This window comes from Antechinus flavipes, chromosome 2 (genome assembly GCF_016432865.1).
Source record: "Antechinus flavipes isolate AdamAnt ecotype Samford, QLD, Australia chromosome 2, AdamAnt_v2, whole genome shotgun sequence".
In the NCBI taxonomy this organism is placed as follows: Eukaryota; Metazoa; Chordata; class Mammalia; order Dasyuromorphia; family Dasyuridae; genus Antechinus; species Antechinus flavipes.
In genome coordinates this window covers 44,715,499-44,730,105 of record NC_067399.1, presented here as the reverse complement: position 1 = coordinate 44,730,105, position 14,607 = coordinate 44,715,499, and the positions used below count along the sequence as shown (strand labels likewise).

The 14,607-nt window shown below is 34.5% G+C and overlaps 1 protein-coding gene across 1 annotated transcript in view; it reads left to right on the top strand.

Annotated features, from left to right (window-relative positions):
- Nucleotides 1-14,607, top strand: part of PHLPP2 (PH domain and leucine rich repeat protein phosphatase 2) — a 92,449-nt gene that overhangs the window by 9,282 nt on the left and 68,560 nt on the right. Inside the window, exon 2 of the mRNA XM_051974680.1 lies at nt 4,542-4,825. Within this exon, the coding sequence (XP_051830640.1) occupies nt 4,542-4,825 (284 nt within the window). The remainder of the gene's footprint in view (nt 1-4,541; nt 4,826-14,607) is intronic.

The window sequence follows — 14,607 nt, the reverse complement described above, 5'->3', positions numbered from 1 at the left end:
TTTTCCCCTGTGCTCTGATTTTTCTCTCCCAACATGATTTATAAAACAATGCATGTTAAAAATAAAAAATAAAATAAAATAAATATAAAAATGTTTATAGATCTCCATTTCTGATCTTTTATATGATTTCATCTTAAATCCTCAGGATGACTTGTTTTAGTTGTCTCTTGTGAAGACACAACTCAAGTTGTCTTAATTGTCTTTCTGTAAAAGATTATCCACTCTTCTGTTTTGCGGTAATACTGCTATTCTCTTTAAGATTTTATAGATGAGTTCTGTTCTAAACCATTGTTATCTTTATTGTCATATCTCTCTTTGAAAGAAGATTTGGGTGTCCTCATTATGGTGATTGATTTGCACAATCACCATATTCTAAGGCAGGTAAAAATGTAAAATGGATGAAAGAACTAACAAAAGCTATTCTGCATTCATGGCATTCTATCTCCCTTTTGGTTGTTTGCTTACAGGACTGTAATAATATATCCTCTCCTTTATCTCTTTGTTTTTATATTATTTTTAATATTTTTGCTTTTTATATCTTTTACTAAATTTATTTTATTTGAAGAAACAGAGTAAGAAAAAAAAGAAAAACAAAAGAAATACAAAACAAAATAAAGGAAAACAAAAGAAAATGTTGTCATGTGCCCACAGAACATATGGGAAGATTTAAAATATATAACAACAAATATCAGATCAAGAAAATATAAATATTAGTAGAAGAAATTATATTCATGAGTGTCTATCTTGTCTTTACTTCCTTGTAAATTGTTCTTTGATTCTCTGCTGTACACCTTATTTACTTTATTCTTTTTTCATCCTTTCAGCGCCCCCCCAACTCCCAATTAAGAAGATATATTCATATATACATCTGTAGATATATACATATATACACACCCCCACACATCCCACATATACCCCACATACACATGTCTTTCCTGTCTCTGCTGACTTTTCAATTAAATTCTGCTCCATAGCCTAGCTTACTATTATTTAACCTCCCACCATCCAAGGATTGCTCCCTTGTCTTCTTCCCTCACCCTTTGCTTCCCCCTGTGCCCATCCCTGTGTCCTTATTTATTCATAGATTTTGGAAGGTGCCATACCTTGTATATGTAGTGTTGCCTATTGAACCCATTCCTGATGTGAGTAGGTTTTCAGAACTACAAGCCCTCCTTCCCCCTCTAATACCTCTGTGTCTATTCTGCTGCACCTCATTTGTATAACCTGGTTACTATTTTTACCTTGACTCTGCCAATCTTTGTTTTGAGCTACTCTACTGTTCATGTGAATCTTAAACATGTAATATACATTTCCCCATGTAAAAAAATTTTTTTTTCCATGTTGAAACAGTTTGTCCTTGTTTAAGTTCCTTAAAATTGATCTTACATGTTGATCCATATATTAAATTTTCTTTTAAGTTTGAATTTGGTTGATAGAAAATCCTAAAAATCTGCAAGTTTGTTGAACGTCCATTTTTTCTTATTCAAAATTATAGATAATTTTGCTGGCTATGGTATTTTTGGCCAAAAGCCTAGTTTTTTTGATTGTCAGTAGATATGATTCCAGGACCCGCAGTCTTTTATTGTAGCTGCTGATAAGTCTTGGACAAGTCTAATTGTAGCTCCAACAAATTTGAATTGTTTTTTTCTTGTATCTTGCAACATTTTCTCTTTGATCTGGGGATTTCTGAATTTGGCAATAATATTCCTGTGTGTTTTCCACAAAGGATCTCTTTGAGGTGATGAAGGATGGATATTTTCTATTTCCCTTTTCCCCTAATGTTCTATCACTCCAGGAGAATCCTCTTGGATTATTTCCTGCATTACTGCATCAAGGTTCTCTTTTTGGTCACAACTTTCTAGCAGTCCAGTTATTATATTTTCTCTTTTGGATCTGTTCTTCACATGTCGTTTTTCTTACATTTCATAGTCTGTTCTATTTTCTCATTCTTTATAATCTGTTTTGCTATTTCTTGGTCTCTCATAGTTCCCCTTGCCCAATTCTAATTTTCAAAGAATTATTTTCATCTTTGAGATGATCTACTTCCTTTTCCAGTTACTTAACTTCTTTTCATAAGCTTGTTGTTTTTCTTGGAAGGTTTATTTTATTTTATTTTTTCCTCAGTGTATCTTATTTGATTTTTGAATTCTTTTTTTAATTCTATAAATTCTTTCTGGGCAGGGGAGCCATTTCACTGTATTCTTTGGGGTAGAAGCTTTTTTTTTTTTTTTTAAGTGTCCTTTTCTGAAGATGAACCCCAGTCTTCCCTGTTCCCATAATATGTTTCAATGGTGGGATTCTTTCTTTGCCAATTAAAAAAATTAGAGATGTTAGCATAAGCCCTTCTAATCTTGGAACAGGGGGATGATATCTGTAGCTTCACTTCAGCTTTCCCCTCTGACTTGGAACCCCAAACCAAAAGCTCCTCCCTGCAGCAAGTGCCCGAAACTTGCAGCATCCCTGCCCCCTTTCCCCACTCTGGGGTATGCTGGCTCCTTCTCACCTAGGGCTATGACTCTGTAGCATGGCTAGGCCGGGGGGTTCCCCCAGTCTTCCCAGACTCCAACTCCAACTTCACAGTTTGGGAGGTGAAAGTCTTGGTTGTTTCTGCTGAGGCTCTAGTCACACCCAGCTGGTCCTAGGAGTCTCTTTACATGTTTCTGTGGAGCTAGCCAGGTGTTGGAACTTCAGACAGGTTAATCCCCAGCTCAGGCTCTTCAGATCTTGTTGGGTGTGTTTGGAAGACCCTCCCTCCCTTTCTGCCCCCCAAAAATCTTGATTTTTTTTTACTAGTCTATGTTTGCCCTGAGGAGCAAATTTGTTCTATTTGTGAGAGAAATCAGGAGAACTTGGAATTTACCAATCTACTTTGTCATCTTCTCAGAATCTTCTTCCCCTTTCCCTTATCTCATAGATCTCAGATTCTTCTCAACTCAGTTTATATATCACTTGCTATAGTCAGGCCATTTCCAATTCTTCCCTTTTTGCCCTATCCCCAATTACAACCCTTGTGTTTATATTTTGCATCAACTTAAAATATTTTGTATTATTTTCCCCCAATAGATTGTAAGCACAGAGGAAATAGGGACTATTGAGTTTTTGCTATATCTCTAGTATAACATAAAATAGGTCTTAACTGCTTGTTTATTGGTAGATCAGGTCTTATTTGCCTTAATTGCTCACTTTTTCTTCTCATTTTAGTATTTTTCTTTTAAACTTTGGATTGACTTTTGTTTTAATAAGTGGGCTGTGCACAAAGAGCTTACTTGGATTTTACTGCCCAGTGATAATAAATCCTTTTCCTGCCTGTTAGAATTGTTTCTTCTTTATAATTGTCATTTGGTACTCACTCTGTTCAGCATCTCTAGTCACCCTAAAGATAATATAGTTACAGAGACCTGAAGTTCTACACATAATATATCTTTGTTCTGAATCATATTTTCTGACTTGTTTTTTTACCTTCCTATCCTGTTCACTGTATGTTGATTTAATTTGGAGGGTCTTATCAGTTTCTTTTGGAAAACTTTCTAGCTAGGAAGACCTCAGGCTCAGATATTTACTAGCTGTGTAAATCTGGATAAATCAGTTAACTTCTGTTTGCCTGAATTTCTTCATCTGTGAAATGAGTTTGATAAAAATAGTAATTACCTCTCAGGGTTACATTATAGGTCAAATGAGATAATTTGTAAAGAGCTTAACATAGTGCCTGGTATATAGTAGGTATTTACTAAATGCTTATTTCCTTTTGGTCCTTGTCAAGTAGAAGTTGACGCTTAAGCAGCAATTATTTTCATTTTGTTCTCCTTGCTAATGTTATCCTGAGCAATGTAATATTAGATGACAAACCATTTGGTGAAATGTTTTATTATTGCCATTTGGATGCATGATAAAACCAACCTTATCAATTCTTTTATTTGCCTCTTCAAATAGCATCTGTGAAACATCATTGTGAATAGCTTCTTTTTGTTGTTGTGTTTAATTTAGAATAAGAATATCAAGATTGCTACGATTCATTTCCTCTTATAGTATATTTATTCCATGGACAATCAGTTGGATTTTCTTCCTGTGTAAGATGAGACAGGAACAGCAAAAATCAAGTAACAGGGATGTACTAAATCTTTAGAAATATATGACATCAGACTCCTGCTATTGTTCTGACAGTGAGGAAATAGTAAGGCTATGTAGGTAACTTTTCAGTTTAATTGTGATGGCATGTAGACCTTATGTGATTAGTAATAAATATTTCTAAGTGTAGCTTTTAATTTTAGTAGATCTGGAGTTCCATGTCTTTGCATTAGAGTGAAAAGTATTCTTTTTAGAGCCTTATGGGCTTAAGGAGAATACAAAGAGGAGGTTATTGGTTGTGATGTGATATTGCCTCTAACAAGGCAGTATGAGAGTAGGTTGGGGAGGCAGATAAAGACATTGAACAGGTAGTAAGGATAATGTGATTATGCTGGTGACTTATCTAAATTGCCAAATGTCATTTGCTTGAGAGGTTGCCTATCCTAGCTAATAATTGTTCTTTTTGTACCCCTCAGAGAAACATGAAGCGCAGTGGAAGCAGACACTGTTTGCACAGAAGAAGTAGATTCAGCTCCCGTGAGAGAGACTGGCTGAAAGAGGATGTGAAGAGAGGATGTGTCTACCTCTATGGAGCAGAAACAGCTACTGCCACTACCACTGCTTCTGTGGCCAGCACTGTTACCTCTTCCTCTTCTGATTTGCACCTGGTCCTTTGCACAGTAGAGACACCAGCATCCGAGATATGTTCTGGAGAGGGAAAGGAAAGCCTTTATTTACAGCTCCATGGAGACCTTGTCAGGTAGGTTTGAAGTTGCATCCTATTTTCTTAGGGAATATATAAATAAATTAAGGCATACTACCTGAAAGTGGATCATATGGAGAGGAGTATTTAATTATGCTGGAATTGATGTGATTGTGGACTGATTTGGCTAAATACAGACTTTGGTTTTGGAATTCTTAATAGAGTGAAATGTGAAGATCTAAATTGTGGAATGTTTAGTATAAAAATTTGTGTAGTTATTTCAGTTATTTTGTAACTGGTATTTATTGAATCTACCCCAGGAAGGAAAAAAAAAATTTAGTATCTTTTAATATTACCTACATTTCCTGATGTATTCCTTTCTCTCTCAAAGCATCATTCTCAATAACAAAGATAAGAAAGAGGAAAAAAAAAATCTGGTCCAGCAAAACTAACACATGGCAAATTTGGATGATATATGTAGTTGTTCCCCATCTCTTCAAAGATGGGCAGGTAGCCTCTTGTATATTCCCTTTGAAGCAAAGTTTGCTTATCTCAGTCTTACAACATTCACTTTCATTTGTTATGGTGTTTTTTCCCCTTTTACATTGTGCCACAATCATTGTGTACATGTTCACTTTTCATCAATTGCTATTCAGTCTGGGAAAGAATCTTATGATAGATGATAGATGTTTTATACTTCATATTAATTATGTGGTAAGATTTGTAGATTATTAGAGGTGACATTTTGCCAGTGAGGAAACTCAAGTCCAAAGATTTTAACCTGATTTATGAATAGCTGCACTGAGAATTAGCGCTTTCTAATACTGTCAAATTTTGTTTTGTGCTATACAATCTATGAGATGGTACTCCCCTTATCCTGTCCCTGTGAGACAGAGAAACAGTTGACTTGTCCAAGATTACTGCTAGGAAATGGAATTTTACCTCTGACTCAGTTTAGTATTCTTTCAATTAAAATGAGTGACTCACAAAATCATTAGCCTTTTTTTTTTTTTCAGATTAACATTAATCATTTCAGCTTGAGTCCAGTTTATATTTATTTAGATAGTTTGGACTATAAGAGAGCATATCTCAATTTATACTTTAATTGATTTCCTAAAAAGGCATGTGAATAATTTTTTCTCTACCTTTCTAGTTTTATAATCCTCCTGAACACTTTCACCACCACCTGTCTCATACCTTTCTATTCAGTCTTCTTATCCCTTATTTCTTTGCCACATATTCTTGGATCTAGTGACTTTGGTTTTCTAACTATTCTTCAAACCTGACATTTCATCTCACAGCCTTGAGTATTTTCACTGGCCTTTTGCCTGGAACTCTCTCTTTCCTTGTCTCTGCTTCCTAACTTTCCTGACTTTCAGATCTCAGCTAAAGTCCTACTTTCTTATGCAAGAAACCTTTCCCATTCCCCCTTGATCTTAGTGCTTTCACTCTATTGATTTTCTCCAGCATATCTTGCTTATACATAATTGTTTGCATGTTGTGTCTCTATTAGGCTGAGCTCCTTGAGAGCTGGGTCTGGTTTTTACTTTTCTTTGTATTACCAGTGCTTGGAGTCCGTAACACAGTAAGTGCTTAATATTTAAGTTGACCATAATTAATTTGAATGATAGTTATTATAATGTAATTTCAAAGATTACTTATCTTGATATCTTGAGTTTTAGTATTTTCCTTTTCCCAGCTTCTTTGTCAAGTAGATAATGGTACAACACTTTCCTTGATTATGCTCCAGTTTCAGATGTTGTTGACCAGTCCCTCTTCCTATATATTTTCCTTTTCTGGGTTACCTCATGCCACCTTTCTGCTCTCAGTACTCTTCTTTGCTTCTTGGATATTTTAACAGCTCGTGGGGTTCAAGTGTTTTCACTATATAAATGGCCTCCAAATCAATACTTCTAATTGTAAGTTCTCTCCTGAACTCAAATCACGTAAACTGCTTGCTGAATATCTTTTCTTAGATGCTTGAAAGGTACCTTTATATTTAAAATAGAATTCATTAACTCTTTAAAAAAATTTTTTTTAATTATAGCTTTTTATTTACAAGTTATATGCATGGGTAATTTTACAACATTGACAATTGCCAAACCTTTTGTTCCAATTTTTCCCCTCCTTCCCCCCATTTCCTCCCCCGATGTCAGGTTGACCAATACATGTTAAGTATGTTAAAGCATATATGTCCTAACAGTTATTTTGCTGTACAAAATTGTACAGAGTTTGAAATAGTGTACTATTAGCCTGTGAAGGCAGACAAAAATAGAGGGATTGGGAATTCTATGTAATGGTTCATAGTCATTTCCCAGAGTTCTTTCACTGGATGTAGCTGGTTCAGTTCATTACTACTCTACTGTAACTGATTTGGTTCATCTCATTACTGAAGATGGCCAAGTCCATCAGAATTGATCATTGTATAGTATTGTTGTTGAAATATATAATGATCTTCTGGTCCTGCTCATTTCACTCAGTACATTAACTCTTTTACATTGCCTCCTTTCTACCAGTTTCTCTCCTTGCTTGAATGTACAGCCATTTTTCCAGACATTCAGGTTCATGGTTTTGGAGTCATCCATTACTCTACCTTCTCTCTTATCCCTTCAATGACCAACCATTTGCTAGATCTTATCCATTCAACCTCTACAAAATTTTTCACTTACCCTTTCCCCTCAAACAGTCCATTGCCTTAGCTCTGACCATCATCGCTTCTGTCTGCACAGTGATTAATCTTCCTCATTAATCTTCCTGCTTCCAGTTTCTCTCTTTTAAATCTATTTTCTAGACAGCTGTTAGATCTTCACGTTGATTAAACTTGATTGAGTTATTTCCTTGTCCAGAAATCTTCCTTGCTTCCCTTTTGCTGCTGCCTTTTGAATAAAATATAAATTCCTTAGTTTGTTATTGAAAGCTTTCCACAGTCAAGCCTTCCACCTACAACGTATAATCTACTACATACTAGTCCTCATTTTTACTTTATTAGCTCAACCTTACCCATGAGTAATTGATATTTTCCCATTTCTTAGATCTGATTTCATTTGTGTGAAAAGTGTTTTATAATTGTGTTCATATAGTTCCTAAGTTTGTCTTGGCAGATAGACTCCCAAATATTTTATGTTGTATACAGTTTTTTAAAAATGGAATTTCTCTCTATCTCTTGATGGTGGGCTTTGTTGGCAAGTAGATAGAATTGCTGATGATTTATATGGTCTTATTTTATATCTCATGACTTTGCTAAAGTTGTTGATTATTTCAAATAGTGTTTTCAGATTGTCATTGTGTCTAAAAAGAGCGATAGTTTTGTTTCCTTATTACCTATTCTAATTCCTTCAATTTCCTTTTCTTATTGCTAAAGCTAACATTTCTAGTATAATATTGAAAAATAGAGATAGTAACAGGCATCCTTGATTTATCTCTGATCTTATTGGGAAGGCTTCTAACTTATCCCCATTAGAAATAATACCTGCTGATGGTTTAATATAGATACTACTTTTCATTTTAAGGGAAGTTCCATTAATTCTTATGCCCTCTAGCATTTTTATTAGAGTGGGTGCTGTATTTTGTCAAAAGCTTTTCTGTATCTGCTTAGATGCAGATTTAGATCAGATTATCATCTGATTTCTGTTTATTTTATTACTGAAATGATATAATCAGTGTGCTGATAGTTTTCCTAATTTAGAATCAATCTTGCTCAAATTCCTGGTATAAATCCTACCTGGGTCATAATGTATTATCTGGTAATAAATTGCTGTAATCTCTTTGATAACATTTTATTTTGAAATTTAACATCAGTGGTCATTAAGGAAATTGGTCCATAATTATCTTTACCTTTTTTAAAAATTCTTCCTGATTTAGGTGTTACCACAATACAAAAAGACAGCCTTTGCTTATTTTCCCAAAAGGTTTATACAATATTGGAATTAATTTTTCTTTAAAAGTTTGGGAAGAATTCACTTGTCTTGGGATCCTGGGATTTGGTCCTGGGATTTTTTTTTTTTTTTCAATTTTCATTGATGGCTTCTTTAATTTCTTTTCTTAAAATGGGGTTAACTAAGTATTCTGTTTCCTCTAATGTTAATTTGGGAAATTTATATTTTGTAAATATTCATTTATTTTATTTATGTTGTCAGATATATTGGCATACAGTTGGACAAAATGTGAAATAATGCTTTAATTTCCTTTTCATTGGTGATGAATTTACCCTTTTCTCTATTTTCTCTCTTTTTAAAAATCAAATTAACTAAAAGTTTATTGTGTTTTTTAAATAAGACCACTTTATTAGTTTTATTTATCATTTCTTACTTCCTGAAACCATTTATCTATCTGTTTGTTTGTTTGCTTTTGGTTTTGTTTCATAGTTCAATAGTTTTCTTATTTTCAATTTTTAAAATCTCCTTTGATTTTCAGGATTTCTAATTTGGTGTTTAATTGGGAATTTTTAACTTGTTCTTTTCCTAGCTTTTTTAGTTTAATGCCCAATTCATTGATTTGTTCTTTTTCTATTTTATTGATATAAACATTTTGAGATATAAAATTTCCCCAAACTACTACTTTGGTTGCATTCTATAAATTTGGGTAGATTATCTCATTATTATTATTTTCTTTGATGAAATTATTATTTCTATGATTTGTGGTTGACCCACCAGTGTATTCTTTAGAATTATTTAGTTTCCAATTAAATTTTAATCTGTCTTTCCATGAGTCTTTATTATTAAATGTAATTTTTATTGCATGATAATCTGAACAGGATGTATTTAATATTTCTGCCTTTTTATATTTGACTGTGAGGTTTTTATGCCTTAATATATGGCCTAATATGTCTTAATACATAATATATAGGTGCCATGTACTGCTAAGAAAAAAAAGACACATTCCTTCCTATCATCATTCAGTTTTTTCTCATAAGTCTATCTGAAGAAGGCCACAGTCAGTGGGGGAACTCTGGGTGAAGTATAAGACCCTTCATGTGTGGTTCGGCTTCCCATCTTTCCTACAGGCTCTCGTCCTTCCTAAGAAATCAGGGAGAGGTGACAACCTGTGTTGTGATTGAAGCAGAGTGATATCAGGTGGCAAACTATGTACAATTGCAAGTTGTTTATGTGGTCCCACGTGCGCAGTATATACTTAGTGCATGTCCAGTGTTATTTTGGTTACATAAGAGTATTAGGGTATAAAAAGGGGAAAGAACTGGGAACAAATGGACTCTCCATATTTCCACCATCCTCAGTAGTTTCACTTCGTCACTTCTCCACTAAAACGGTATATTTTAACCACCTCAGTGTGGAGGCTGTAGAAAACATGGTATGTTTTGTCACTCAACTTGGGGGCTCTAGAAAGCAGGACACAATATTTTAATTATTCCAGTGTGGGGGCTCTAGAAAGCACGGTACATTTTGTCTCCCCAACTTGGGGGCTCTAGAAAGCAGGACATAACATCTATCATATTTAACTTTTCTAAAATTCTTTTCATCTTCTTAACTTGTTTATTTTGTTCTTGGATTTATCTAGTTCTGAGAAGGGAAGGTTGAGGTCTTCTGCTAATATAGTTTTATTATCTTATTTCCTCCTATAACTTGTTTTACTTATGCTTTAGAAATTTGGATGCTATACCACTTAATGCAGTGTGTTTACTATTGATATTACTTCATTGTTTATTGTACCTTTTAGCAAGATGTAATTTTCTTCCTTGTTTCAAAAAAAAATTAGATCTTTGTTTTTGCTTTGTTTGAGATAATTGCTGCCCCTGCTTTTGATTTTTCTTTTAACTTCTGCTGAAACATAATATATTCTGCTCTGTCCTTTTATCTTTACCCTGTATGTCTCTTTGCTTTGGATGGGTTTCTGGTAAATAACATATTGTTGGATTCTGGCTTTTAATCTACTTTGCTATCAGCTTCTCTTTTATGAGAGAGTTCATCCTATTCATATTGACAGTTGTGGCTACTGTGTATTTGCTTCCATCTTATTTTTATCCTGTTTATACTTTTATCTGTATCTCCTTTCAACCTGTCCCTTTTAACCATCTCCTTCAATCTGCCCTCCCTTCTATTAGCCTCTCTGTTCCTTTTTCTTTTTTCTTTTCTCTCCTATTTTTTCTACAGGTATATATACCTAATTGTGTGTGTATGTTATTCTTTGAGCCAAATCCAGTGAGAGTAAAGTACAAACAATGCTTGGCCCCCCTCTCTTCCCTTTATTGTCTTTCAGGTCTTTCACGCCTCTTTATGTGATATAATTTACTTTATTATGTCTCATCTTTCTCTCTTCTCCTAGTACAATCCCTTTTTTTTAATCCTTAAATTTTTTTTATGTCAACATATCAAAATCAACTTAACACCTACACCCTCTATGTAAGTACTGTTTCAAACTGATATAGTTTGAAATACACAGATATAGTTCTTAAGAGTTACAATTATCATCTTGCCATGTAGGGCTGTAAACAGTTTAATCTTATTAAATATTTAGCATATTTTTTTCCTTTCCTGTTTACCTTTTTATGCTTCTCTTGAGTTTTGTGTTGAAAATTGACTTTTCTGTCAGGAAAGCTTGAAAGCTCCCCTTCTGTGAAACAGACCTTTCTTATAGGTTATCATGGGACAGAAAATTGTTACACCCCATCTTTTTCTGGATTGTATTGCTCTAGAATTCATTTAGAGACTTGATTTAATATTATTTCAAGGGAAACTGGGGAGAGTTCAGGCAACTTCTTGGTTTTTCTCTACCATCCCAAGAATTTTTTTAAGAGAATAAAAATTTTAATTAACGTAACTAATTGAAAATATCTGTCATTCTGTATAACACAAGCAAGATCCTTATTTCATAAACTGATAGGGGACATGCAACTTTTTTTGTATTTATCTTTGATCATCCTTCTCATCTTATGAACATGCCTTTTAAAAAATCTTAAGATTGTTGAATTCAGTGTAATATCATTTATCTAGTTCGTTTAGACAGCTCTTCCCTTTTCTCTTCATTGAATTTGTTTCTTTGTGTATTTAAATTTCAGTCTTAAATTTCTCATCCCTTCTCAGTTAACTATATTCTCCTATAAATTATAGTCCATGAAATTCTATACTTTTTCCCAAACTTTTAAATTGACTCTTCCCAGATCTACATATAGCTCAGACTGTAGCTATCTTCCTTTTCTTCTCTGAACACTCCTAGAATGAGTAGTGATCACTTCCTATATTCCTTTTTAGTGTCCCCTTTATATCAAGGATTCTATCCTTTCTACCCAAGCATCCAGTTCCATTTTTGGGCGAGAATCAGATTTCAGAGGATCCTTGACTTTTATTGGTCCCTCAAATATGACATCTCTGACCTGAGTATTGAGAGGGTGTGATTTGTCCAGTGTCCCACAGGCAGTTTGTGTTAGAGGGAAAACTTGAACTCAGATCTCCCTGGCTCTGAGACAGGTTATCTGCTAAGCCACTTTTATTTTTGATGAAGCACTTCTTTTTATTAAAGTCACTCTGAATCTCAAAATACTAGAAACTTCACCAGTAAGGTTATCTCCTGACTTACTGAGCACAGCTCTGTTCACTAATTGATGAGAGCTCCAGGATTGGGCTGTGCTAAGCATTAGCTCCCTACCATGGGGCACAGGCAAAGTGAAATCTCTTAATGGGGAGGAAACCATGTCAGTTTAGTGTAATAGGGTCTAGATTTAGAACTGGAGGACAGAGGCCTGGAAGGTGAAGTGACGACCCATGGTCACACAGGTGATAGGTGGCCCAAGCACAGTTTTCAATCTGGGTCCATGGACTCTAAATCCAACTGGTTTTTCCCTTCTCCATCTGTAAATATTTAATTTAAAAAATGTCATTATGTTCATATAATTTATTTTTACATCCATAAATTTCCTACCTTTTCTTTGCCTCTTGCCAGAGAGGTATCCCTTATAATAAGGAATTTTTAAAAGGAAGAAAAATAAAATTCAGCAAAAGTCTGTCTGACTTAAGAGTGTTTGGCATGGGGCAGCGAGGTGGCACGGTGGATAGAGCACCATCCCTGAAGACAGGAGGACCTGAGTTAAAATCTGGTCTCAGACACTTAACACTTCCTAGCTGTGTGATCCTGGGCAAGTCACTTAACCCCAATTGCCTCAGTTAAAAAAAAAAAAAAAAGAGTATTTGGCATTATCTATAAAGTGCCATGGTGTGGAAGTGAGACGGATGCAAGTGTCTCTATTTTATAAGATCTTGGTGTTCTTTGTGTCAATGTTGCTGACTTATAGATCTTAATTACCATGAAACCTTTGATTTACCAGGATCCAATTTTTCATAGTGGGATCTCTTTGGTTTGGATGCACTTTAGGACAAATGAAAAGAAAACATTTCAATTAATCTGGGCAAAACATTTATTAATTATTTACTCTGTGCCAGGCACTGTGCTAATATTAATCTGTTATACTTTTTTTCTGTGAAAAATGGACCACTTCGTTAGGATACAAAGAAAAGTCTTACAGTATATGATAAGTGGCTTAGGATAAATTTTAATTTCTGATTTGGAGTAGTCTGGATTCTATGAATGTAGTGATAGTAGAAGTAGGAATGACTTTTGTGTCAGTTTCATAATAAAAAAGAACCTTACTTTAGAGTTATAGTTGAAAGCAGCCTTAACAGTCATCTAGTCCAGCATTCTTCACCTTCTTTGTGTCCTGGACTTTTTTTTGGCAGTCTGGTGAGCCCTTTGCCCTTTTGAATGCATAAAATACATAGGATAGCACAGAAAACCAATTATATTGTTTAAAATTCACAGGACCCACCCTTAGCAGTAATCCAAGCTTTCTTATTTTACAGTTGAGAAAATGGAGGCCTAGAGAAATAAAGTGACATATTTATGTTACTAGTGAGGACTGATTATGGGATTAGAATTACCAAAATCTGACTCATTCCTGGGCAGTATACATTATACCACTCTGACTTCCAATATTTATTTATTTATTTATTTTTAATTTTATTTTATTTAATAATAACTTTGTATTGACAGAATCCATGCCAGGATAATTTTTACACAGCATTATCCCTTGCAATCACTTATGTTTCGTTTTTTCCCCTCCCTCCCTCCTCCCCCCCCCCCAAGATGGCAAGCAGTCCTATATATGTTAAATATATTGCAGTATATCCTAGATACAATACATATTTGCAGAACTGAACAGTTCTCCCGCTGCACAGGGAGAATCCAATATTTATTTTGAACTGCAAAAGTGATAAATAACTGACTAATAAAAATTACTTTCTTTTGATTAGGAAGAATAGATTGTCCTCTTGGACACATTTGATTTTGTACACCAGATTTAGATGATTAAAAAAAATGACAAACATCTGTAAGATTGGATAGAATAGCTTAAATCAGACAATAGGCATTTATTAAAAACCTGTTAAGTTCCAAGCTCTGGGCATACAAAGAAAGGCAAAACAACAGAAAACAAAACACAATTCCTTTTTGGAAGCTCATCCCAGATATAGACATTGCAAATAAAAGATAATCTTTGGCCCTCAAGTGAGTGGGAGGGAACCAGGAAAAGCCTCCTGCCTAGAGAATTGGGAACCTGGGAAGTTAAGAATCAGCAGTGAGGAAAAGAGATTTCATGGGTGGAGGACAGCAATACAAAGACACATTTGGGAGATTACAGTATTGTTTATGAGGAACAAGTGGGCTAGTGTGGCTAGATGGTGGTTGTGGTGCCTGGAAGAAAGGCTAGTAGAAGTCCTGTCCTGTTTTTGCAAGGTCCAAGAACTAAGGATCAGTTTTATAGTTTGAAAAAGTTTTTTTGGAAAAAACCCAAAACTTTCTTAGCTTTCCCAGTCTTGGTCTGTAGGTTGTAGTTT